General features: G+C 45.5%; 3 protein-coding genes across 11 annotated transcripts in view; 1 reads left to right on the top strand and 2 right to left on the bottom strand.

Moving 5' to 3' along the window:
- The window catches only part of LOC142582185 (uncharacterized), a 60,743-nt gene extending 45,397 nt beyond the window's left edge, over positions 1–15,346 (bottom strand). The window contains exon 1 of the mRNA XM_075691595.1: positions 15,276–15,346. The gene's annotated coding sequence lies outside the window, so the exon portion shown is untranslated. The remainder of the gene's footprint in view (positions 1–15,275) is intronic.
- Droj2 (DnaJ heat shock protein family (Hsp40) member A4-like) lies at positions 49–25,477 on the top strand. Its single transcript, XM_075691596.1, has 7 exons — positions 49–213; positions 521–663; positions 4,289–4,577; positions 7,335–7,562; positions 16,663–16,893; positions 20,649–20,848; positions 24,842–25,477. The coding sequence occupies exons 2-7, from the start codon at positions 532–534 to the stop codon at positions 24,962–24,964; spliced, it is 1,203 nt and encodes a 400-aa protein (XP_075547711.1). The 5' UTR covers positions 49–213; positions 521–531; the 3' UTR covers positions 24,965–25,477.
- LOC142582184 (uncharacterized) overlaps positions 24,939–26,860 on the bottom strand; it is a 236,207-nt gene continuing 234,285 nt past the window's right edge. For 6 of the 9 annotated variants that reach the window (XM_075691581.1, XM_075691587.1, XM_075691584.1 and 3 more), the window contains one exon: positions 24,939–25,696. In XM_075691581.1, coding sequence (XP_075547696.1) covers positions 25,523–25,696 — 174 coding nt within the window. In that variant the 3' untranslated portion in view covers positions 24,939–25,522. The remainder of the gene's footprint in view (positions 25,697–26,860) is intronic. The other 3 variants (XM_075691589.1, XM_075691591.1, XR_012828386.1) reach the window with 2 other exon arrangements.

Genomic DNA, 26,860 nt, shown 5'->3' with positions numbered 1-26,860 from the left:
TGATTAGATACTGTGACGTACTTTGGTGCGCATGCGCATCACCTTGATATAAGACAAGGCCTGTCGAGAATCTCTGGAACTTTCTAGACTCCTTCCCTGAGAATTCGTCATTCATTGCGTTGCGGGCTGCTTGCAGTTATATTGTGGCGCCTTGTCAGCTGCAGCGATCTTGTGTCGAATCCGTGAACGTCAGCCCGGACTGTAGAATATAAGGTAAGCATTCCTACATCCTATAGAAGCGGATTTGACGCCCGTGTGACGCCTTTTTTAATCAAGCGTTCAGTAGCGGTATACGTGCCTGCATCACCAAACTTGCTGCGGTAAGACTAGTTGTACTCAGTAATTTGTCTAACCGTAATGACGATGTAGTTGTTTGAAACGGGTAAAGTAGGTCCGATTCAGTATTTCATCAACGATTCCCTGCTGCCGGCATTTCGGATTCTGAGTTAAGCTGCAACTTGTTACTATACCCACGAGGTTTCTGGCTGGAGAGACTTGCTCATTTCTTTTGTGTGTGCAGGAAGCTCCAGAATGGTGAAGGAAACCGCCTACTACGACATACTCGGCGTGAAACCAACCTGCACGCAGGAGGAGCTCAAGAAAGCGTACCGGAAATTAGCGTTGAAGTACCATCCAGACAAAAACCCTGCGGAAGGTGAACGGGTACGTTTGCGTGTGGCATTTTTATGACCCTTTTCTCGCGGGAGCGCGATGTATCAAAATCGGTAGTAGAGAAGCCACTTGCGTAGTGTCCGTGCTAACGAGCGAGGTGTGAACGGTGCCGTCCGTATGCCTGCTTAAGTCGACATGTGGGAGGTTATGCTTGTAGCTCTATGATTATGCACATGCTCCTATGGTACCACTAGCTAGCGGCGACGGACAACACTTCCGTGAAACCTATGGGAAAGGCACGTTAATGAACTCTAGGCCGTCAAAATTAATCCGGAGTCCCCCATGGCTCGAGGAGGTCAGTGCCACGTTGTTTCTCAATGTCGTTCTCGTATCGCGATTATAAGCCGCCTCTAGCTTGTGCGCCTACTAGTCGCCATGACTTGCTGCTTTGACAAAAATCACAAGTTCAGGAAGAAGCTCGCTTCCATATTAAAAGCAGGCTTGCTTGTTGCGTCTGATTAACTTCAGATCAACGAGCTGTCATGAAAGCCCTGCTTTAGGGCATACAATCTTGTGGTAGGGGTATCCACTTCGGAAGCACTTTTGGACGAGTTGTTCGTATGTCATGCAGTTTGGCAGCACAATAAAGAACACCAACATGTTGATTGGCCTTATTGCATTTTATATCCATGACTGCAACAAATGCATAAGGATTACACATTGACAAGCCAAACACCAGTGTGCATGTTCTCAATTCACCAGGCACTGATAAGGCGGCGTTGCAGCTGTTTCAGCTGCATACAAGATTTGCCCACTCTACCTGCTTGGAACCTGCTGTGGTTCCGTAGTAGCTCTAGTGTTGCGCTGCTAAGCACAAGGTCGCGGGATCAAATCCCGGCCATTGCGGCCATGTTTTGACGGGAGCGAAATGCAAAAACACCCGTTTACTTAGGTTCAGGTGCACTTTAAAGAAACACGGGTGGTCAAAATCAATCCGGAGTCTCCCACTACGGCAAGCTTCATAATCAGATCATGGTTTTTGCACGTAATACCCCTGCCACATGAGCACAGGCAATGACATTAAATGGCTAATGCCTTAAACTTTCGTGTCATTCGCGGGGTGCCACACGGACATGCTTAAGAGGAAGCTTTAGCTCGGGCCCAACTCCGGCGCAGCCTATTCAAATACATGTAAAACGCAAAAACGTTTTTATGAGATAACCCCTGGACAGATTTTGATGAAATTTGTCGCATTTGAAAGAGAGAGTTAAATTCTAGTGACTGTTGGAAGCGGAATTTCGATTTAGGGCTTGAATTTTCTTAAAACGATTTTCAAATATTTGACCGTTTGAAAAAAATAGAAGCATGAAGTTTATAAATTCATAGCTCTGCATCAAGAACCGATATCGCGGTTCTGTAAACGGCATCCATTAGATCATTCAAAGCGGACAAATTCAATGTATCATTTTACATCTTACGTGAATTTGTTACGTTGGTTACAACTGTTTTGCAAAAGTTGTATTTCTCTATTACTAAATTTTTTTTATATTCATGTGTAACATATCAATTTTGTCCGCTTCAGATGTACTATTAGATTCAATTCACAGAATTGTATTATCATTTTTAGTGGTTAAGTTACAGAGTTGTAAACTTGATAGTTTCGTTTTTTGAAAATTTTCGATTTTTGCCAATTTTTAACAAAAAATTGACAATCTAACTCAAAAATTCGAAACCAACAGTCACTAGATTTTAAGTTTGTCTTTTAAATGCAACAAACCTCGTCAAATTTGGTGCAAGGGTTGCCGAGAAAAACGAATTCTCCTTTTACATGTATTTAGATAGGAGCACTTGAGCTAAAGCTTCCTCTTAATGGCATTAGAAGCTTAATGCCAGTCGCGACGTAGTGCGTTCTCGTAACTCGCTTGGCCATCAAATGCGTACTCTCTAACCCAGTGTCTCCACATTCCGACGAGACTAAACGGATTCTTAGTGAATAACAATTAATGTATTCACTATCTTTAAAAAATTGCTCTTTCTTGCGGCGTAGTGTGTTCTCACAATTATTACAACTCACTTGGCTGTCGAATGCATACTCTCGTTTACAATGACCCCGCCATAGCCATAGTGACCATATTCTCACGATAAGCAAACTTGTAGAAAAAAACAACTAATATATCCTTCACGTTTTTTAAAAGGAGCTCTTTATTTTCGTAGAGATCAGCAGGCGGTCTAGCTGCTACTCACGGCTAGAGCACTAATTGTGAGCGTGTTAGCCAGGAGAAGCTGTTCGATTGCACAGCGGCAGCTCGTTGGCCTCAAACTGAAGCCTTCAAATTTCTTGACAATGCTTTATTCAAAGTAGCACATACTCCAAAACAAACTGGAGCATACAGTCAAATTCTTCAGAATCACTGCTTGAGAGCTTTGAAGCTGTGAGCACTATTTTTCCAGTTTCAATGCTATGAATTGGCCATCGAGCTAGCTTTGGCTTCAGTTTACGGCTGAGTGCAACAATGACATTCCTGAAGTAAACTACATACAATACGCCGATTAATGTTTCTCATGCCATTTCTGAAACATCTGCTTTCTAGATAACTGTTTTTTATTGTATTACGATTGGCAAGCAAACTTAACCGTTTCACTGCAGTTATCACCATCACAACGCTTAATGGCATTAAGAAACTTAAGGTCTTATTAATGGCATTAACCTCGCTCATGTGGCACAGGTATAAACCTCCATAATTGAATTTTTTTATCTGCTTGGACTAAAATAGAAATGAGGTCCTATTCTAAACAGTAGCAGATGCGCATCTATTTCATGGCTTGCTTGAACTTTACAGCCAAAGCACTGCTTGATCCATAGCGGTGTTCTAATGCATGCAGCATGCACAGCTGTGCTATAAATGTCCAGAATGTGTGAATGCTTGCATTGAGATGAACAATGGCTAGAGGGCATGGCAAACACTTCTACAACATGCGATTCCTTGGCTCACTAGGCTACGTGATCTGGTGCTATTCAGTGCAGAAAGCTTGAGTGGCTGGTACCTATGAGGTGATCACCACTAGTAATCTTATGTCAATTAGACCTGGTTTGCACAGTTGCCTCATCACCACACTGCCATCTGCCAGGAGAGCATTTCCTTGCTGGTTTTTCATTATGAATGAGACACTGACAACGTTTAAGAACACGAGACAATGTTGCCAATGTCCCGTTCTGAGAAATCGGCGAAGACTCTCTTGGTTGGTGCCAGGGCAGGTAATAGCTGTGTGTATTCGGTGTTGCTATCATAGGTAGAAGGCACCTGAATGCTGGCCAGTGAGAAAAACCTTGTGCAAGGGAAGTTTTGTGAATGATGGGTCCTGTTCTCCGTGTGTGCGTTTTTTCTTTTAAAAGGTGCTAAGAGTCTCCTGTGACCTTATAAAAGGGTCAAGGGATTCATAGGGGTGAAAGTTTGCGAACCACTGGTCTCTCTGTTGCTTCTTCATAGCCCGGTGCATGCCACCTGTAGCCAGCTAATGCTATTTGAAACTCCATGGAAATGGTTTCACACGCTTTAGGGGGTCATTGTACTTGAAGACAGTGCATCGTGTGGTGCACATTAGCCAGAAGGTTCGCGCTTGGAGATAATCTGGAATGTTGTAATTCAGCGCACTCTTGGCCTTTGTGTGTTTACAGTTCAAGCAGATATCCCAGGCCTATGAAGTGCTCTCCAATGCCGAGAAGAGGCGCATCTATGACCAGGGTGGGGAACAGGCAATCAAGGAAGGGGCTGGAAGTGGCGGAGGAGGGTTCTCTGCGCCCATGGACTTGTTTGACATGTTCTTTGGTGGAGGCATGGGTCGGCGCCGTGAGAACCGGGGCAAGAACACCGTGCACCAGTTGGGTGTCTCGCTTGAGGAGCTGTACAATGGAGCCACAAGGAAGCTCTCTGTACAGCGGTGTACCATCTGCGACAAGTGTGAAGGTGGGTGGCTGTTTTGCGTGGCTTAATTGGTTTAACTGCACATAGGTAATGCAAGTATAATAATCTATTGTCTGAACTGATTGATGTGTATTGGATCTTTGTTCCAACACACAGTACTCAGGTCTGCTTGTTTAAAAAAAAATGCCTACACAACTTATGAGCTGTTTGCTAGGTATAATGGTGACCTTAAGAAGCTGCCATCCTCACATTTAAATAGTTTGGGTTCAATGCACAGGTAAAAGCTTCACCTGTGTCTGCCAAAATTTTTTACTGTGATGAGCTAAACTGAAGTTAAAGGTGCTGGCATAAGGCATTTGTGAATTTTTCAAATAAAGAAAGGCATCTTATAAGCCTTTGTAGCCTAGAAAAATGTTCTCTGTAAGAGTATTTCTGTATTCCTCTTCCTGTAAAAAAAATAATAAAATAAATCAAAATTTTCCTGAACTTGGTGCCATATCTTTAGGCGTGTTAACACTCCGACGTTCAGTGCACTCTGCTCCTGTTTTCTTTTTAACAGAGTGGCCTGCTCTGTTTTCTTGCATAAGACTGCTGGATTGACCTTCTGTTAGTCTTCAAGCAGGCATGTGACCCATCTGTCTGGCATACGACCTGTGTTTTAAGATAAAGATGCCTGCAGTAAGCACATTTAATGTATTGGCTACTTCTGAGTACCAGTCTGTAGTCTCAGATCATCAGTGATGCAGCTTTGATCGCAGTAGCTGGTCTGACCAAGACAGCTGATATCAAGCTTGCTGAACACAATAAGCCCTTAGTAACGGTACCTTGCGATTGAGCCATTGTGTTGATCTTTTTTTAAAGATGGATGTCGCCCGACAATGCATGGCGGTTTTAGCAACAGATGTTCATACTTTGTTTCGGGTACTGGGTTCATCAGCAGAAGGTGGAAATGGTATTGCTGGCCATAGGGGGGCACTTAAATGCTGGTGTTCTTCAGATGTGAGTTATGTACTGATCATTTTCTTAATGGGTTTCTTTTAAAACTTTCTGGCACATTAACATTTTTGGTACATTAACATTTTTAAATATTTGTCTAAGCCACATTATCCACTGTAGAAAGCTTGCTTTATTGCATGCTATCCCTTGCTTTGGGCTACAAATCTTCCAGGTGTCTCTTACTGGTCTCCACAGCATTTTAATTTTCAACTGTCTTAGTAAATCGCACTTATACAATACCAGAACAGCCACTCCTACCGGGAGTATTGGCTTGATGTGCCGCAAGAACGAAAAACAGGTGGCAATGCTTCATGAAGTTCCTTCATCTGCTTGCCATGTCATGAATTTTGAGTGCCTGCTCAGGCCTAGCCAACTGCCATCGAAAATGTACTACTGTAAAATTTCGAGCAATTGCCCCCACCCATGCAAGCACCCCTTCCTTTCTTCACCCTGTCCATTGCTTCGTGCATTTTCACTGGTATGCATGGCTACAGTTTCTTGTCAATTTCTTTTAACAAAATTGCATAAAATGACACAATTTAGTTGGAAAGAAACATTGTTTAGCTGCACTTCTACTGAGGCCCGATGGTTCACCATGCCAGGTGTCTGCATAGCCATAGCCTTCGTCAGTTGCCATTTCGGTCAAAAGTGCGAAGTGTTACACGTGAATGAAGCGCAAGAAATATGGTGCAATCTTGCATGCGATCTGTCATATGGTGTGTCGGAGTCCAAATTGCCGCAAATGAGGATTCGGGACACGTGGTACCAATGAGCGATACCTGTGTCACACAGGCACATTTGGAAGGCCTTCCAGTCGACGGCTTTCAAACGCCACAGAGGAGTTCTCGCGCTTCTACACGGCACTTTTGAAAGGCCGTTGAGTGGTTCAGGTGTTTCTCGCAAAATTGTGTGGCGCTGCGGATCTCTATTTTCGTTTTCATGTCATGAAAAGTTTAGCTTTTAAGCTGTTGAGTAGTGAAACTGCAGCAACGTTATTGCCACTCGATGTGGCTGCTGTTTTAGTGGGTGTTCGCACATGTAAAGTGGCAAAAATACTTTATTGAATAATTAATAACACTCATATATAGTATTTTTAGAGCCTTTAGGTTTGATTTGTTCTTTTTAACTGTATGAGCACAATGTGAATGAGAGGGCATGTTCGCACTGTTTCCACTTCCGTTGCTCAAAGGCCGAAATTTCGATAGAGTTGTAGGGTGCTCCGTTGACTCGATAGACAATTGACTCTGCGGCCTTTGAAACCGCCTGTGTAGCAGCTCGAACTTGACCTTTGAGTCAACTGACTATCGGTTGGAACAACCCAAAAATAAAGACACATATTTTGAAATCCATCATGTCATACTGATGTACTGGTGCTTAGGTTTCTTGCCATGAACAAAACTACAGTGGGCCAGGGACCAGGGAGATTGGTTCCGTTTATCAGGACTTTCATTTCGTGAGAGACAAAGCTGAATACAATTGCATGAATAAAAAAACCAATCAACCATGAGGGTGGTGTTCCGTTTAAGTGATTTTCGTTTGTCGAGATCCCACTGTAGTTGTGAAAGAACACTTTATCAGTCTAAATTGATTGTTAGGACACGTTACACATTTATTGCTGGATGAGTACTCTAACAGAATGTGCTCAATGCTTTCTGCACTAGTTCCACACGCCGTGCGTGTGGAACTAGTGGCATGCATAATTCAAGCTGTGATGTGTGCACAGGGCACGTAGCTGACCAAGACTAGAATATGGTGGCACCGCTTGGTTGGAGTGTTGGCGTCATTCTTGCGGGCGGTGTGCAGGTCGTGGTGGCCGAAAGGGGGCTGTGGAGCGCTGTCCTAACTGCCGAGGCTCGGGCATGAATGTGCGCATCCAGCAGCTAGTGCCTGGCATGGTTCAGCACATCCAAACCACCTGCCAGGAGTGCATGGGTGAGGGGGAGCGCATTAATCCAAAGGACCGTTGCAAGAACTGCAATGCCAAGAAAGTGGTGCGTGAACGAAAGATCCTCGAAGTTCACATCGACAAAGGTGCGTGCAGACCCCATTGCATTCGAATTTCCTTTTTTCTGCGCCTTAAGCTACAGCGTTGCTGGTGCTTTGAGGTCAGTGCTGTACTACTGAAGGGAGAAGGTCATCTTTGGGGCTGCACAACTTTGTACTTGTAGTCTGTGTTGAATATATATATAATATATTTTGCTGGGTATAATCCGTGTGTACAGTTTACAAGAATACTGTATGTACTCGAATCTAACACGCACTTTTCTAATAAAACGGGTCCAGAAATTGTGTGTGTGTTAGAATCGAGTACGACCCTAAATCTGCGTTACCATGTTGAGATTGTCATTTCAAAATGGCCGCCCCGTACTCACTTCGAGCCTAGCTGCCATAGCTTCCTCCATGTGCTGTAGTGGTACACAGTCCGTCTTACCGTTTTCTGTGTTTGCTCTAATGGCATGGAAGGGCCGACTGCGCGATGCCGCAATTAAAAGGAAAGTGATCAGGTGTGCTGGAAACGTACAAAAATCGGGCTGCATTACGGGTGTTTGGAGTTCCTGAAACTTGCATATTGGACTGGTGCAAACAGGAGAGGCGTTCTACTCCGGTAGCTGCTGTGTACGGCGTGGCCCATATCTTGAAAGTGATCTGCGATGGAGAAAATCTACGCATCTAGGCGTACCGGACTGTGTTCTTGTCACTTAGTTAGCGTTGAAGTGAGAGGCCGCACAAAGGGTCCATTCACTCATTCCTGCTACCGCACCTTCTCACTCCAGTGTTTTGATAGTTTCCGCGAACATTGAGTGAGACGTGTTCATGTTTGCTTGTGCCCGCGTGACGCCATGCTTATTTAGTTAGTAAGCCAATGTTTAAAAGTTGATATAGCTGATAAAACTACTATCCTTACTTTTCGTATAGCTTTCTACTAATTCGCTATTGGAAGTGATGCTTTGCGTTTCGTGCGAAACTGTGACCTTTTTTATATATTGCAACTTTAGCGTACTGGGAGTAAGTCTTTGCTTTCCCAAATGAGAGAAAGTTGTATTTCTGTATGAAAGAATGAGGTGTGCGGTACTGTAAATGACCTCTTTTTTTTTTTATATTGCGGCAAATGGGCACACTTTACAATCGAGGGCACATTAGAATCGAGTAAATATGGTAACTGCACACAATGCTCAAATTCTTACAAATGAAGAGTCAAGGGCACATATGTATCCATACGTGGATGAAGGTAAAAGCATTTCGACTTCTCTCCGACGATGCCTTGTTTGCGTAATTACGTGGACATCCAAAGAAGCCGGGCGCAGCTAACAAAGTTGAAGGTTCGTCCATCGGAGTGCACGACGGAGCTTGCCGAAATCGTCGCACCGACTGGCAGCGCTGTGACTCGCGCCGCTATGTATAGACTGGCCACACAGTTGCTGCCTCCTGACAACTGCAGCTTGTGGAACCATAATCTTTACTGGGAAACGCTTACAGCGAAGGCGAGCTTTCTAGTTCTTTCTATTTCTCCCCACACAGCTGGAATGTGTGGAAGTGAGTGCAATCTGGTGGTGCTTCAACAAACCCAGTGCTCGCACGGCGTGGCCCCTACCATTGTTCTGTTGCGACCATGTGGCTTTTTCTACCATCTCTGCGGATGCGGCCAGATTTTTTGCTTTACGAGCCATTTAATGCTTTCGCATTAAAAACTTTTGAGGTTGCACGACTCTATCATGCATCTTCTGCCAGTGGCTCTGTTCCCCACCTTTTCTCCGATGCCGATAGCCTACAATGCTGTAAAGCACTGCTGTTGAGTGCAGCTGTTGTGATCACAGCTCTGGTTTTGTAGCACTGCATGCACCACAGTTGACGCCACTTATAACGATACTGGTTTTAACAATATATCGGTTATAACAATGAGAAGCTGCTGCATTGTCGACTTTTGTATGTTTTCCATGGTGAAATAGCGCGCTTACTACAATGCCCCGAAGCTGCATTATCGGTTACAACGATGAAGTCTGGCTGCTGGGTGAAACAGAAAATGGCTGATCCGCCCGCTGATCATCAGCAATGCACGACGCTGCAGGTGAAAAGAAAGCAAACGGCTATAGATTTCAACACTAAGTGTTTCTAACCAATTAGACGATCGTTGTGAACGTGCTTGCATCGGATAGTGATGACGGCAGCGATGACGTGGTAGGGCAGGCTGCCTCAACGTTGTCCTCACAGGAGGTCCGGCATGATTCAGTCCCTCCTGGGCTTCGTTTTTGCAAGGAACCTTTTGCTGCACTACGTGGAGTGCTTGGATGCCTTGGAGAAGGATGCCTGCAAGCTTCTCATGCAAGCCAGTTAGAAGTATGTGGCAAGATGCTTGTAGCGATCTCTCCTCGACATTCCTTCTGGATTTCTCAAGCTGACAGGCTGCCGCAGCAGCCTTCTCACAATTTTTAAAAGGCCCCTTTTGGCACCACCAAAGTGATGCCTCGGCGGTGCTCGCATATCGCTTGCCACCCGTGACACCTCTTTGCAGTTATCGCAGTGCCACTCTTTAACGCTGGCAGCCGTGGCTTGTTACACGCAATCGGAGCACCCAGGAAGCAGTTGAATGAGTGAACACAATCAGCAGCGAGGCGGAGGAAGGTGGTGGGGAGGGGCACTGGAGCCTCCCCACCATTTTCTCACGTCAGCTCTGCCATCCCCCTATTTTAATTTTTTGATGCAATCCAGTTATAACAATTATCGGTTGTAACAATGGAATTTTCGTGGCACTTGAATATTGTTTAAGTGGGTTCGACTGTATTTTCCGAATGCTAACACAGCGAAAATGAAAAAAATAGCGATGTGGAGAGAGCTAAATGGGCAATCATACAAGAAGGATTGGATTGGAGAAACTTTATTTATGCCTGCAGTTGGGCGCTCGCGCGCCCCGACGAGGGCCTACGTCATCCTCGAAGGTGCCGTTACTCGGCGCGGGTCTCCACTCGCCGTTGCCGGCTCGCTGGGTCCGTGCCTTTCGAGCGCCTCGAGGACCTGCTGGACGGCCCAGAGCTGATCGGATAGGTAGCTTTACACGGGGGGTTCTCAAGGACATAACCAGGGTGTCTACCAACCGGGAATTCTCAGGGAATTCAAACAGTCTGGAAAAACTCGGGGAAAACTTAAGGAATTTGTGCTTCTATCAGGGAAAATTAGCTGCAACTTTATTGAAAGGGAACGAAAGTCGTGTTAATGCTGGCTCCAGTAACAGAGGAATCGCAATGAATCGTCATTGACGCCGTGTCATTGGCACAATGTATTGCCAGAGTAGTTAACGACAGATTTTCTAGATGCCCGATTTTTCGGACATGCCAGATAATTTGCACGGCTTTGCGGCACCACCATGTACTCCATATGGTCAATGTATATTGCCCTGACTGCAGGTCTGAAATGACATTAATCAAAGCCGCCACTGCCGCTATTTTGATTATCTCGCCGCCTCGAACTGGCACTCTCGCACGCAGATCCGCTGGCAGCCGTAACCACCACCGTGGCAACGTTAGGCCTAGCTGCTTCTATGTTCGCTATTAAGCTTCTTGCCGTGCGGTGCCGTGTTTTTCATTGAAAGAATTCGCCGCTATCACCAATGGCACCGACTCCGCCTTTGTAATCCTCGCGATTGGCTTTGAAGCTCGCAGAGCACAGCGCGTTGTGTAATGTCAGTCTCCGAAAGTTAGCTTTGCCTCAGTACATTAGTGTTAGGCGGTGAAACATAACAAGCGTGGGAAGGGGCAATTGTCATGGGACACAGTATGTATTCCTTAATTATACACATGTGCACCCCCATCTCCTGTCACAGTACGAGCACCGATATGCCTAGTAAGTGTACTGGCAGGCCTTAAGGGGGGACACGGGTCTTTGCGGCGAAAAAATCGCGAAAAAATCGATTTTTTGTCGAATTCTACAGCTAATATTCCTTTAATTCACCAAGTTTCAAATCTCAGGGAAGAGTATTTCCTCCGCAATATCAAGTTATAACATCACTGTGAGCTGAATTCCGCGCAAAAACAGCCCTTTTTATCGCGGCTCGTAGCTCTTTTTCTATGCGCGCGATCGCGGCCATCTTGGTCTCGTTGGAAAGAGGAGCCTTCCTTCTTTAATTTCCCGCCAAAAGTGACTCCGTCGGTACGCCAGTGACGTTGAAATCCGGGGAAGAAAAAAAGCCGGAACGCGCGATCCGATTCGTTGACTAGCGCACGTGACCAAAAACGCGTGCTGTGGTTGGCTGCGCGAGGTTCCCATCATCTGCTCCACTCCGCAGGCGACGCGACGGCGCGTCTCGTAGGTTTGTTGGCACACGCCCAACGATGTCCAGTCCACCGGGGAAGTTCACCACGAGGCAGAAGTTCGGCAAAAGGAAGCGATCAGCTTATAACTTTCAAAAGCGCTCCATTGCTTCTCAAAGCATCGAGAGTAGCTCGCCGCCAACCGCAAATGATGCCGAAGCCGCGGACGATGCCGAAGTAGGCCTAGCCAGCTCACAAATGAGTGAAATCGTTACGGATAGCGGCCGCGTTCGGCGTGACACTGCAATGTTGCAGCGTGCGGATTTTTCGCAGAGGGAGATGAATGCTCAAAAAGTTCTTGCGTCAACGCCAGCAACAAAGCGGGTGTTGGATTTGCTCACTCGCGCCGACGGCGCTGCAGCCGCGCCAGTCGACGCCGAGGCAGGCTTCGCTATCCTCAGTAGGACTCCGTGAACGCACTGATGTCGTTTGTCAAGTGCAAGGTGTGCGGCGGCAGCGTCGCAGGAGGCAAAAGCGAACGGTAATCTGGCCTCGCCATAAAGATCGTTATCACATGCGCGTGTTGCGGCGATATCGCGTCGGCGTGAAACTCGACCCGCTTGAACGACAACCTTGCCGCGCGCGCGATGCAAGCCACCGGGAATCGGCGAAAGGTGCCAAACGATGTTTTTGGCGCATTTGGGTGGCCGTGGTCAGGGCGACTACTTTCCTGGTGGCTTTTAGCCACTTTCACTACAAAATAATGCAAAATTATTTCTGTACTTTTGATTAAAAGTGAATGTATTCCTTTTTTCTCGTTTTCTCGAAACACCGACTTTTGACTTGTTGCTGATTTGCCGCGGCAATATCTCTGCCTTCAAAGCAGATAGAGCCATAATTTTTGTTGTGGCTTGTAGCTGAGGGTGCAAAGTACACAATGGTAGGGTCAGATTTTGGAATTTATGCTTTAAAAATTTTCAATTCTGCTTTAGATCAGACAGTGGGGTAGCCACAATTCGAACAGTAAAGATTGAATTGCTATAAAATTGCTAATATTTGATGTATCAAAATAGTATTCCTACCATTGTGTTCCTTATATTTTCTAGTACCCAGGCATGTGCCAATATGAATTTTGTAGCGCATTTTTTTTCCCTATTGTTTGTGCAAATTATGAACAATGAATTTCATTTATCTTCAGAACTAAATGGCCTATTGGAAAAATACTTACATATTTGAAATCAGCACAAATGTCTTAACAAGAATGGAAAGTTTCATGAATATTGATGGAAAACATCATGAACATTATTTGAAGAGCAGTGTCCCCCCTTAAGAGCTTTTTCGAGCGATTCAAAGGTGGCCTTACAATGTCTTCTGTCATCTCTTTGTCGCGGGTCATGTGAACAACTCGTGTCGGAGATACGAGAAATGCACCATCACATGATTACGAAAGGACACGACGTCATGTTTCAGTGGCTGCCTGGTCATTGCAGTACCTCCGGCAACGACCTCGCTGATGAAGCTGCTAGGAAAGCACATGAAGGAGCAACCCTTGTTTCTATACCTTTATTGCGGACCGATGCAGCCCAACACTTAGGCAAGCTAGCGCACTCTTTGACATTGGAGAAGTGGCACACACCTGAATTCACTCAACATTGATTGCATTCCCTCGATCCCTTTATGCAACTGCGGCTAATACCAGGTCTTCCGCGAAATGAGGAAACGATGCTGTGCCGCTTAAGTTTGGGCGTCGCATTTTTGATTGGAATGGCTGATAGCGCCGAGTGCAATGCCTGCTGTGTCGAGGAAACCATAGAACACCTACTGTGCTACTGCCCATCTTTTGAAGATGAAAGGAAAGACCTCTGCACAGCTCTGTCAGCTAGATGGAAAGCCGTTCACCTTGAACAAGATCTTGGGACCATGGCCTCGCATATCGCAGCTACAAAAGGCCACAAAAGCGCTGCTGCGATATTTGAAAGATACCGGATTGAGTCAGCATCTGTGATCCGGACTGAGTGACCGACTGATATCCCCAGTGGACTTTCTCTTTTAATCTTTCCGTCCCCCTTTCCCTTTCCCCGGTGTAGGGTAGCCAACCGGGCTCAGTCCTGCTTAACCTTCCTACCTTTCATTTATCATTTTCTCTCTCTTTTTTCGGGCGTGCCTGTGGCAATTTTAGCCTTTAAGGGCAGTTAAAGACAGGCATTCATTATTTTTGGACTGCCCAATTTTCGGATGTTTTTGCGGACCCTAGGGAATTCGAAAAATCGGACGTTGACTGTACAACTGACCAAGAGGATGCTTCAGATGATCCATGTGGTGAAAGCGTGGTAGAAGGAGGATGAGAACAGAAAGGACCGATGCACTGAGGAATTAACGGGATAGCAAGGGCGCCGCCGCCTTTTTGAAGGAGCTTGAGCTAAAAAAAACTAAGTGTTGGCTGACGCTGAGATACAGGTGGCCCTCATCCAAACCAAAATAAACTGTTTTAAGCAGTGAAACCCAACACTGAGATGTTGTGTACGGGCTGAGAGTATGTCAGGACAGTTGAGGTTGACTTCACAGCTGCTGAGAGAGAACCTTAGTTGTGACAAAGTTCAGGGCCCCATACAGATGAGCTTGCTATCAGTTGATAGAAATAGCTCATATTAAAAAATATTTACTTATGTATGCATCTCCTTTTCATTTGTATTTGAAAATGTTTGACTCAATTTGGAATGGGCTTTACCATTTCTTTCGCTGTGCATTTTACTAACACCTTCCTTCTGTTTTCTTTTTAAATAAAATAGATATTAATCCTTACTATTCAAACTGGATTAAGGTGTCAGCCTGTCTTGACATAAAACAAAGTTCTGGCTCATTCAGGGAATTTTGCAAAGGTGCTCAGGGAAAACCTGGAAAACTCGGGGAATTTGGAAATGTCAACTTGGTAGACACCCTGATAACTAAACTGTAGATAGTGAGCAATGCTGTGCACAACAAATGTTGGGCATTGTCGCTATTGCAAAGCATGCCGTCACCACACTGAGAAATACAGTGCAGGAACTGAACTGTCAGCTGCTAAGAACAGCAACGCGGGTCTTTTACGAGGAAGTACATAAGACTGAAACATACATTCACTCTGTAGCGAGTTTGTACATCGATAGAGTAGTCCCACGTGCACCTTTTGGGTTCTGGATAGGGCTGTTCTTACGAATACAGCTGTACCTGGGAACATGTGTTAAAATTGTCTGCATCTAAAATTATGAACACCGTACAGAAATGAGACGGTGATTTACATGGGCTGACAATGTGCACGTGTCGATAATGGCAGTAGACCCTTGCGCGAAGTCGGCGTTTGCACTGAATGCTTGTGGCATCTCTCGGGCGTAGACTCCACTGCGCTTCTACTTGTGCCAGCACTGATGCGTCCACTGCATGGGCTATATGAAACGTTCCCATAGTGTTGCGTGCGCGTTTCGTGACCAGAAGAAAAGCATTGGAAGACCCTGGTAGCACCAACCTTTGATTTGTGCCGCTGTTCCTTGGTTAGACACTCACCCTGGTTCCACTTCTACAATTCCAGCATATGGGGCTTGCATTCCTGGTGGTATAAACCAGTGTTTTAACTTTATTGGGAAATAATGACCACTGTTAGATGTGTAGCACGAACGAGAACCACAGTACAGAGCAAGTTAAGCTAGGAGCCCGTGTCTGGCCGCTGCTATATTGCACGTGAGACAGACGGCTCAACCGCATCGCATGCCTCCCGTCTGGACACCTTAAAGAGCATATTTTCTTCGGTTTTCGTTTCTTTTTTTTAAATTGATGTGATGACAAATAAGGTGTTCTCAAAATGGTGCATTCTGCAATTGTCAGCAGTTGTTTTGAAGCGCCGTACACCCGCCATGGTTGCTCAGTAGCTATGGTGTTTGGCTGCTGAGCACAAGGTCGCGGAATCAAATCTCAGCCATGGTAGCTGCATTTTAATGGGGGCGAAATGCAAGAACACCCGTGGTGCTTAGATGTAGGTGCACAATAAAGAAGCTCAGGTGGTCGAAATTTCCGGATTCCTCCACTACAGCATGCCTCGTAATCGGAAGGTGATTTTGGCCGTAAAACCCCATAATTTAATTTGAAGCACCATATGCTAAGCCTCGCTATGCCCACTGTGGTTGTGAACCTGAAACTCCCTCTAATGCAAGTGCAGATTTCTGACTAAGCTCCCCTAATGCTTGACATGAAGCTGTTTAGAGATATAAAAACCATTTTATTTTTCACTGATTACTTTTAATGTCTGTTTAGTGCTAGCAGAAAATTTGGTTTCGGAGCTACAAAAGTATGTTTGGTGTGTTTGTGTTTATTTTTATACACCACGGCAGATATAGTGATGATCGGTTATTATGGTCATTATGGTCGGATTTTTTGTTCTTGATATCGTTATAAGTAGACTGCACTGTATAGGCAGACCAAACTAAGTGAGAAAAGTTGTGTTAGATCCAAAAGTATGTTGTATTCAGATCCATTGTAGTGTGTGTGGACTGTATTTCTGTTTTTACAGTGCATGATAGATATTTTGCCTAATCATGGAAGAAGAAACCTTCTCCTAGGATGCAATTGGAGAATGGTTTGGATGAGCCAACTTGTAGCAAAGCATGCAGGCAATTATGTGCCTTGATGCACATGGGCCAGCTGTCGGAATCAGCCATTCTCTGCCTACAGTACTGCTTTCAAATCTGTCTCAACTTGATGCAAGAGATTTTTGAAGAGAAATAACCAGTGAGACCTTGCTGCATAATTGCCTGCATTATACAATTCATATTCGGAAGTTTATTCTAAACGTGTGCCAAAATGCCTGGCTGTAAGATGTGCTGCATGCTTGAGCATTGATTAGTTGCATTCGGTGGCAGGCATGGAAGATGGTCAGAAGATTACATTCAGCGGCGAAGGTGACCAGGAACCTGGTTTGGAGCCTGGCGACATCATTGTGGTTCTCGATGAGCGGGAACATGATGTTTTCAAACGCAACCGCACAGACCTGATGATGCGCATGGACCTGACCCTGACCGAGGCACTCTGTGGCTTCCAGAAGGCTATCACCACCCTCGACAACAGGACGCTGGTCATCACCAACCTGCCAGGTAAACATTTGGTTTTAGAATGAGTCAAAGCCTGTTACAGGGAAGTTGTACTTGTTAAGGAGTTGCCAAGGATTAGACTAATGATGTGTGTTCTAACAGTCTAGTTATGTTAATAGTACACTAAAGCCTTGTTAATTCGGATTTCTTGGGATCGAAAGAATGTTTGCGTTAAGCAAATGCTGAATTATCGAGGGCATAAAGAAAACAAACAAATGCTTGCTATCTCAACACTCTTTATTTACTGCATGAATCGGCACACATTTTTCTATATTGCACAAAAGCAGTGTGGAAGCTGCAATTCCTGTCATCTTGTGACTGATTAGCGCTAGCAGTGGCGAAGACATCGTGACTTCCTTCACAGTGAAGCTGCAGCGTGCGTCTTCATCCGAGACTCTTTTCGCTGTCGCACACATATCCAGGTTATTTTTTCTCCAAATGTTGCCAGGTCGCCGCCCATTGCGATGTAAACAGTGTTCTTCATCTTCGACAGCTTTGCACTGAGTTAAAACGAAACTGTTTGCCGCAACCGGTGTGGACGAAACCACGGTCGCTGTTGACGCTATCATGGATGGTGACTACACAGTTATGAAGGCACACGGCCAACACGATGCCATGTGCAAGAAATGCAAAGATGAAGGCTTCAAAGGCACAAATAGGGATGAAGCATTCTGGCGTTGCTGTCAATCGCGTACGGTTTCCACTGATGACTATTGCAATTGGGAACTCTGCTGCTCCGTTTCGGTGGTCGCAGTTCTTGCTCTTTTGCGTCTCATATTTGTGGTGCTTCGCCTTTACCAAGCTCCAAGAGTTGTCCGAATTAACCCTTTGAAGGTTTTTGCCGTATATGTACGCCGGCGGTTTTCTGTCCCATAAGGTCTTTGCTGTACGGGTATGGTTTCGACCCTCCGTTTGAAATTCTGCGCCTTAATGATGATGCGTGCCTACTGGGAGGTGCTGCCACCTCTTAGGACTTGCAAGAAGCATTTGAAATTCGCGCTACCTTCTTGCAGAGATAAAAAGAACTGATTTCTAGCTTCAGCCCGTCGCGCAGACTGCGGCAACACTCCTTTTGCGGTTTTGGTTTCGCCGCGTGATAGCAGTGGAGGCCCGCGAAACGTGATATTTCTTTGTCGGCACTCTCTTGCAGGGGTTGGGGAAGTTGATTTCTATCTTGATTGGCACTGCTCTTAGCTTGTTGATCATCGCCGCTCGCGAGGTATTCTCGCTCTCAGCGGCAACACGCTTACGCAAGAGGGTGCCTCAGACCTCTGCCCAAGGCAGCTGCACGCAGAGAAAGTCGTGTGTGCCAACACAACTCGTCGCTCCAAGAGAACAGACGCGCGTTTTAGGTGTGCAGACTGCGATAAGGCACTGTGCATAGATCCGTGTTTCAAGGAGCACCACACTCTGAAATACTATTGAACATTTTGCAGTTCCGAGTGATGCCGACACCAAAATACTGTTCCTAATTTTTTTTTTACTATTTATTCCTGACTTCATAAATTCTGTAGATTCAAGATCGGTAATAAAGTAATTTGACCACCTGGGAAAGTTCTTTTCAAAATAATTCGACCCTCAAAGGGTTAACCTATGTGAGGCCAAATACGTCCGAATTAATTTCATTGTGTTAAATAATGCATATGCCTGCAGGTACCAAAGCAAGAGTCCGAATGATCTGATTTTTCAAATTAGCGAGGGTCGAATTAAGGTTTTACTGTATAAGTTAGTACATGAATAAAAGAGGCATGCCACTAACAAATCAGTTCTATTGAGGTGCAATGGCATGTTGGAAGAATGGGCCAATAATAGCCACTGGAAGGCATGCAGGCCATCGTTATAGGATGCACATTATTTGTGCACAAAGTTCAGGGTTTTGCCTACATGCTAGCCTGAACACTCGCATGAACCTGCGAAGTGCTTGAGTATGGCTTGTGTATATTTTTGATGTAAATGCTGGTATCCTTTACATCCGCTTATTATGTACTACAGCCTATGCTCGTTACGACAGACCCGTGTACAACAGACTTTCAGATATAACAAACCATATTTCAACCTTAGTTTGGTCTGCCTGTTTTGTTAATGCAACAAAGTTTGCTTTTAACGGACCGTGCTACAACAAACCAACGACTACGGCGGACGAAATTAGCGGCAATTTTTATCGAGAATCGCTCGTATAAAACTGACGTTTGCTGTGTCAACATGGGCTGGCCACTGACTTGCGAGGGTCAGCCGAAAATCGTGGCTCGATATCTTGCGAGGGAATGAGGAAAGCAGGGCAAAGTGCGCGGTCATTGGTGTGCGAGGCACGGGGGAGGTGAGTGAAAGAGGAGGGATTGTACTATGGCGGCTGCTGTTAACGGCATGGCCGCAAGGGAGCCGTATCTTCAAAGCGATCTGCAATGTGGACAAAGTGCGCCCAGTGCCGGTAGCTTCGTACATGCTGTTCTTTTTACATTTAGTTCGTTTGAAGCAAGAGACAGCACAAAGGTCAATTTGCTTGCTGCTGCTGCAGCACTTGCTTAATTTGCTGTTGCAATAGATGCTTCGCCTTTCGGGCAAAACTGCAGCCTTTTTCTTTTTTTTTTTCATTTTAAATTTTACTTTGGACGTTTGTGACTCTCTTTTCAATAAGCTTGATAGACATCGCTACGAAAGTTTTGGAATTGTGGAGTCTCTGATATTATGGAGTTTGAATAAAACGGACGTTTTTTGTTGGTTTTGTTGGAGCTGGTACCATATGTACACAAATGTCATGTGCGGGTGTGTGTGTGTGTGTGTGTGTGTGTGTGTGTGTGTGTGTGTGTGTGTGTGTGTGTGTTTCTTTTTTTTTTTTTTTTTTCTTTTGGCGGAGATGGTTCTGAAAGGTGCCTGGTGTTACAATTGGATGCAGAACCAAAACTGCCTTTGTGGCATTGGCAATAGTCTATCGTCCGAGCAGTCTGGTGCAGCCTCGTCATCACAGGATAGCAACAGAGAATGTTTCCGTGGAGGTTGCTGAGGGTTCATTTTGTGCTCCACTACAATCTGGTGCCATATTCTCAATATCACTTTCGTGAGAATTCGTTCCTTTCAGTACCGGATGCGCCCGTGTATATGGCCAGCAGTGTTACGTGGCACCATGCCAAGCTCACTATCTGTACATAGTACATGGAGCACGCTCAGCCGCATACTTTAACAGGTTCGATGCAGAGTCAAGTAAAACCGCACGAGTACATACAAGAATTGCACGAGAATACCACCCCTGTGTGTTTGAGATCTGGCCAATCGAGTGCAAATGGCAACAATGACACTGCTTTCATTATGAAAGCTCATTTACAGAAAGTTTACAGTTTACGGTTAAATAGTGCATGTCTCAAGTTTTTCTGTTCTTGAATGTGAGGGTGTGCTAGGTTTTTCGTTTATATATTGGGCACTTGTAACATTCAGTGCACTTCTGATTTCTTGCTTTAAACCCGCAAAAGGTGAGCGCACATTAGAATCGTGTAAGAATACTACATAGAACTGCACACTAACAGAAAGCGTGCAGGTTTAGTTAAGTTAAAATTGTGTACTGTAGGCAATGTCTAATAACAACTGTTCCACTGGACATCCAGCTTCTACAGCACAACCTTGATTTTCCACTGCATAGCAAGGAGCACATAGAGGATTGCGTGGCTGGCAACCCTGAAAACATTTTGTCGGTTACCTAGGCATTGTTGCAGGGCGCTCTGGTTGGTTGGATTTTTTTTTTTTTTAAGGCACCTATTTTTTTGCAGGGGAGGTGATCAAGAATGGATCAGTCAAGTGCATCCTCAATGAAGGCATGCCCCAGTATCGCAACCCCTTTGAGAAGGGCAAGCTTATAATTCACTTTGTGGTGAACTTCCCGGATCACATCGACCCTACTATTGTTGGAAAGCTGGAGGCACTGCTACCCCCGCGGCAAGAGTGCATGATCCCCGACAATGCAGAGGAGGTGAGTGTGCTCTACCAGTGACTGTGCAGCTGCAGCGTTTTTGTTTCTGAGGTCGTGTATTCGATTCCAAATTGTGGCGGCTACATTCACGTTCCAGTGAGGGTGCAAGAAGTCTACCTGGCTATAAATTCTTGATCAGAAAATTGCATTGTGAGCTAAAGTTTTCGATTTCCCACTAGAAATGCAATGCAAACACTCGTATCGAGTATTGGATATTAATTTTAAAAACTCGAGGTTTTAAAATCTGGAGCCCTCCATTGCAGTCTCCCTAGGCCTTGTAAGGTTTCAGCAGCAAGAATTGCGCCAGATTTCTAGAATATTGCTTGTGGATTGTCACAAAGCACTTAATTATAGCTATAATTATGGTATTAAATGCGTGCGCAGTAAAGGTGGCAGCAATAAGAGCAAAGCTCTTACACAGAATGTGCCTACTGCTAGTACTAGCAACCATTCAAATATCGCCAGGTGTTCACATATAGCATCACCCAGTACAAGGTTACAAATTTGTCTGCAGAAGTGTAGTATTGCGAGGCCAAGGTCACTGCAAGCTCATTAGTGGTAATTGGGTGGTACGACGACGCTTGGACAATAGGTGCTCTCTCCACTCTGGCTGAAGCACTTGTAAGCTCGCTTCTGTGTGTTTTTTTTTTTTTTTTCAGTTCCCACTAGTGTTTTTTGAAACAGCCTGCCGCAAATCGGGCATGCCCAGTGCAGTCTCCATACTGGCATGACAAAGTGGTGCATTCTGTCCTATGCTCAAGTTTTTCAAGCACTCGCAATCGACATTTATGTGTCAAAGGATGTGTGCAAGAAGTCTGTTCATTGTTGGGAGCCTGCAGCATGTACTATACTTTTGCACGTGTGACCCACCACCACGTATAATCCGCACCCCCGATTAGAACAGCTTGAAAAGAAAAAAAGTATCCTGGCATATCATCTGCGCAAGTAACTGCACACAACACTGCTCAGATCTTTGCACAACTCGCCCATGTCGTATCTTCAGCCAGCGGCTGTTCCCCCGTTCTACAGCTATGCTGAAAAAGTTGGGTTTACATGCCAGACGTTCCGTAGATGAATCTGTCACATGATATCTGACATGAACAGCGAATGGCAGTGCCTACGGAGAAGCCCTTACATCGGCGCCGGAGCGAACTTGACTGAGCCAAAAATCCCAAGGGTGATTTGGCTCACTGCTGCATTGTGAAGCACTTCACGCCGACTCGAGGAGTGCCGCAGGAACAGGCGACTACGAGTTCACCGGCACTGTGTGTGCTAACTACTACATGCAAAATGGCGACCCATAAAGCAGAGGAGAATGGGCAAGCCTGAAAGAGGGGAGAAGGGAGCTTCAGCACGCAGTGGTGGGGAGGAGGTTGCGTTCCCTAAAAGATAAACGAAACATTGAAGGGCAAACCTTGCATTGAGGTGCTGCTTCACAACAGCGCTTGCTGTGCTGCCGTGAAGCTGCACTTCATGTCAAAATTCACATATATTCCTCACCCCCACTTTACTGTTCAATTTTGGAGTGGGTTATCTGTACAAAAATACGGTAACAGGGTGCGGCAGTAGTGCTACCATCAGAATTGCCAGTGTCAATTGGGCAGCCTTCCCCCAGCGCGCCGTGTGAATTTCCATGTTTGCCCACATCAGCCTGCATTCAATGTCTGCACTCGTAAGAAGCACCAGGTGTTGGCATTTGTGCGTTGGAGTTTTTCAGGGGCTCAAACGGTGGAAAGGGTGTAACGTTAATTTTTTGGTGTGCCAGAAACCAGTGTCCTGCAGAAAAATTGCCTGCAAAATACAAATGACAACATTGACATGTACACTGTCACAATACAGTAGAACCCCGCTGTTACGTTCCTCACTGCTGCGTTTTCCCGGCTGCTACGCCATTTTCATCCGGTCCCTGCATAGCTTCCATAGGGTCCAATGTATAAGGAACCCCACTGTTACGTAGTAGCTGTTAAAACATTCCCGCAAGATGCGTAGCAACCCGAACCCGCCTGGGCTAAAGTAGGCAACGCGCTCCAACCGCCATTTTGGCTTTCGACGAGTTTTGACCGGGCTTGGCTATGGAACTGGCTGCAAGAAGCCACACACCAGTTCGAGAGGCCGCCACTAGGTGGCCATTTGTGAAAAATGCTCACTATCATCGCTGTTATTACGGTCACCGCATAGTTTGTTGGACGGGTCGACTCATGGAGGAAGGAAACTCGGGAGAGGCCCTGACGTCACTCTTTGTGAAGCTATAGCTAAAGGGAAGCCGGAAGTTGGCGTTGCTCCGCCTATTGGGCCAGCGCTCCTCTCTTCTTTAAATTTCTCGCGAAACCACGCCGCACTGCGCGCAACCGGGCTGCTCGGACGCGCGCACTCCGCAGCACTACTAAACAATCGTTAACATGTTAGCATGATTGCGCCAAAGAGGGCAAAATTTCCTGCGGATATTCATTCGTTCGTTGCGATTGCCGTGGCACGGTGACGACGAGGAGCACGAGCCGCATGATGCCGGGGAGTTGCCAAATCCTAGCTTTGGAGAAGCCGTTGCGGCTCTGGACCTCCCCTGCATGTACGTCGCACCTCACAGCGACGCTGACAGCAATGCGGGCTTCCATGCTATTGAGAAACGTGTGGTGATATCTAGCGAGCGAAAGAAACTGCAAGCCACCATTTAGACTTTTTTTAAGTTCTAAGTGCACTGTGTGGAAATTGTCTATAGTTGAAGCTGCACTTTTTTTCATTCATTTTCGGAGCTTTCCTCACTGTTGCGTTTTCCCGGCTGTTACGTTTTTTTTCCTCGGTCCGGTGAAAAACGTGTGGACGGGTTTACACTGTATTAGTTTTTTAGTGCCCTTCTGCATCTATGTGGTGGCGAATTCTGAAAAGCAATGCTTTTTTGAGGCCATTCGAATCCATGGTTCTGTAAGCTATAAATGGATTTCAATGCACAAATGAACCAGCACACAGTTGTCGCACTTAACGCGTAGCTCTGTCGCTCATACAAATTTTAACGCTTGTGAGTGTGCATCAGAAATGCCATTTCACATCAAGAAAATCTCGCAAGTTACTTGCACAAACTTGGTAAGGTGAAAAAATGTGTACAGGTTAACCGAATTGGGTTGCATTTGGCCCCATCACTAGCAATTTCAGGATTGCTTTCTTTTTCTTTTTATAAAGTGCACTAACAAGCATTCGCATGACACTTTGCGCTGTTACGAGATAGAAATAGCAAGCGCCGCACACTCAAATGCGCTCACTGAGATAAGCAAGGCAAAGGTCAAGCAAAGAATCCGCGCGGTAAGAAAACCCGTAGATGGAAGCACAGTTGAAAAAGCAACCAATGGGACTCAAATTGCACTAAATATAACAAGGCGAATTGTAGCCGCATTAGCAGAGTGCACATGAAGGTGCTACGATGTCGGCAAATGTAGGATTTGACCAAGCACCATGAAACCTTGTTGTATAATGTAGTCCCATCAACTACAAAAAAAAAAAACCTTCGTTCTACATTTGTTATAAGCATACATGCAGATGTCTGTAAAAAAAATTGTGATAAGGTCTGTGTGAGGCACGGAAGTGGTGCGTTTGACAGGCCAACAAAGGTATCCTGTGGATTTTCATGACCCATAGACATCTTTTCGTGTCTATACGAAGCTGGGAAACAATATACTGCATACACTCTGCACCAGCATGCTAGAGGGGACCGCACATGGATCCACATTGTGCTACTATGGCCGTCAGTCTGGCTGGTGCATCTGATCTCTCGCTCGATTGCCGATAAGGATTGCCGATAAGGATAAGGTGGCAAGCTCCCCGTGACTGCTTGTCACCAGCCATTCCACTGGCTGCGGTGCTCTCCTGTCCCGCCTTAGCTCTGTCCTTGCTCAGGCCAGCCGTCGGCAGCCTGTCCAACATTGTACGTTCACCGATCTGAATGTCGAGATCTAGAGCAAAGCTCTCATTGTGTGCCCCCCCCCCCCCCTCCCTCCCCTACAGGTGGTCCTGCAGGACTTGGATCCCGAGCAAGAGGCACGGCGCCAGCGCCAGCACAGGGAGGCCTATGAAGAGGAGGAGGATCATTTTCATCCTCGTGGTGGTGTGCAGTGCCAGACACATTAGGGTGTGCAAGAGACTCGTTGTGGACAGCCTTTTTTAAAGAATACCAGCTCCTCTGTCCCCTGGCAACAGAGGCAAGCAGGCGGACTTGTGAAAGTGTTGGGAGGTGGTGTTGTGAGAAACTGCTCGAAATATCTCCATAGGTTCATTTCCTGTGTGTCTTTCTTGCTTTTCCCTCTTGTGTGCTTCAGTCCGAATGGTCCCAACACTTGTGCTAGTTGTATATATTTAGCTTGCAGGGCTCCTGTTGCGAACCACTCCCCCACACTATTTATTTGGACCTATGGAGCTGTGTAGGCCACTGCCTGTGCGTGCAGGGCTTTGGAAAGAGGGCACCACTGACATTTTTTTTTAATTGGAGCAGTTGTTATATACATTGTACTAAAACATAGGAAAAAACATTTTTGTGCTTTTTCTGATGTCCTCATGCACATTTGTTTATTGCCCATTGTTGATTAAAGATATGCACATGCCTAAGAAATTTTCTTTTATTAAAAGATATGTACAAAGTGACAAGAGTTGTCCACTTGAGTGAATGACAATCGTGGTGCGGTAGAGGTCTCACTGGATGGATGACTCCCTTGCACGTTGCGACACATGATATGCTCGAAGCATCTTCTTGACAAGTCCTCCGAACTCTTCCATGTCTGCAGCTGTGTCGTTGGTATTGTAGCTGTTCGAGTCTATGCGGTACGCATTAATGTCCGGCAAATAGACATGCAGCTTACTGGGATTCTGTAAAAAGTTGTGCCCACCATTAGTAAAGCGACCTTTGAAGTTACTTCAGTGTGGCTTGAGTTGTTATGCAAGATCTTATTTTGAGCATGCCCTTACTCTTTCCTTACTGAGCTTAGTGAAACCGATCAATTTGATAGATTTTCTATGTTAAGCATTGCCATTGGTATTCTTCCTCGAGCAATGCCATGCACCGTTTGGAATGACGCTGCACTTTAGCCATGGGTCAGAAGATTGAGTTTTTGGCACACTGGGGAGTGGAAAAGATATTTGAACACCAGGTACTATTGAAACTACCTCGCAGTGCTTCCACAATCAATGCGAAATTTACGCTTTGGTCAACTATGTAAAATTTTTTAATGACAACAGGATCAAGACAAGAAGTTTCATCTAGGTTGTTTAATTATCCAATGTCTACGCTGTTAACATTTCTAACATCGGTACAGACTTCAGTGCATGCTAAGATTGTGTTCTAACATCAAGTGCAACTTAACCCCCCCTATCTACTACTTATTATGAGCAATCCTTCCTGCTGTGTGGAGGTTCCACTCGCACAAGAGCATGCACTCAATTTCAGACCAACCTCTGGCTGAAGCTTGACTAGCAGTCCAATCTTGCTTTTTGAACACTGCCCGTGCAAATGCTCTTATCCATTGCTGTACTTTACAAAGCACATGAAGGCTCCAGTGTCAAAGGAGCAAGACTAGACAAGCTCAATGACACAGAAAAGCTGGTATCGAACACAAAAATCAAGTACGAGGAGGCTTGTGTGTGCTTCCGAACTTGACAACCATTGCTTCGAGAGCCTAAAGAATATGGTTAAAAAAAGAAACCAGGTGTTTGCTGCAATGAGTAAAAACAAAAGTTCCGTGCAACATAGGCACTACCTGTCAAAAAATTCTATTTTTGGTTTACGTCCATTCAAGACACCTGTAGGTAATCGGGATAGAAATTTACATATTGCAGTGCAGCCAACTCGAGGGAAATTTCCTTATGTCAACGGATTTTACCCTTGTTTAGGGAAGTATGGCAATTTGTTGAGATCTAGGTAAATTTCATACTAAGGAATTAAAATAGGGGAGCTGCTGATGTGACAGCATGTTTTGATCTCAGTCGCTGCAAAGTACCCTTAAGCATGCGAATGACTCAACCGTACTGCAGTGC

This window comes from Dermacentor variabilis, chromosome 5, assembly GCF_050947875.1.
Source record: "Dermacentor variabilis isolate Ectoservices chromosome 5, ASM5094787v1, whole genome shotgun sequence".
NCBI classification, from domain to species: Eukaryota; Metazoa; Arthropoda; class Arachnida; order Ixodida; family Ixodidae; genus Dermacentor; species Dermacentor variabilis.
Note: the sequence above shows the minus strand (reverse complement) of the source record. Positions and strands in the feature narration are given on the sequence as shown.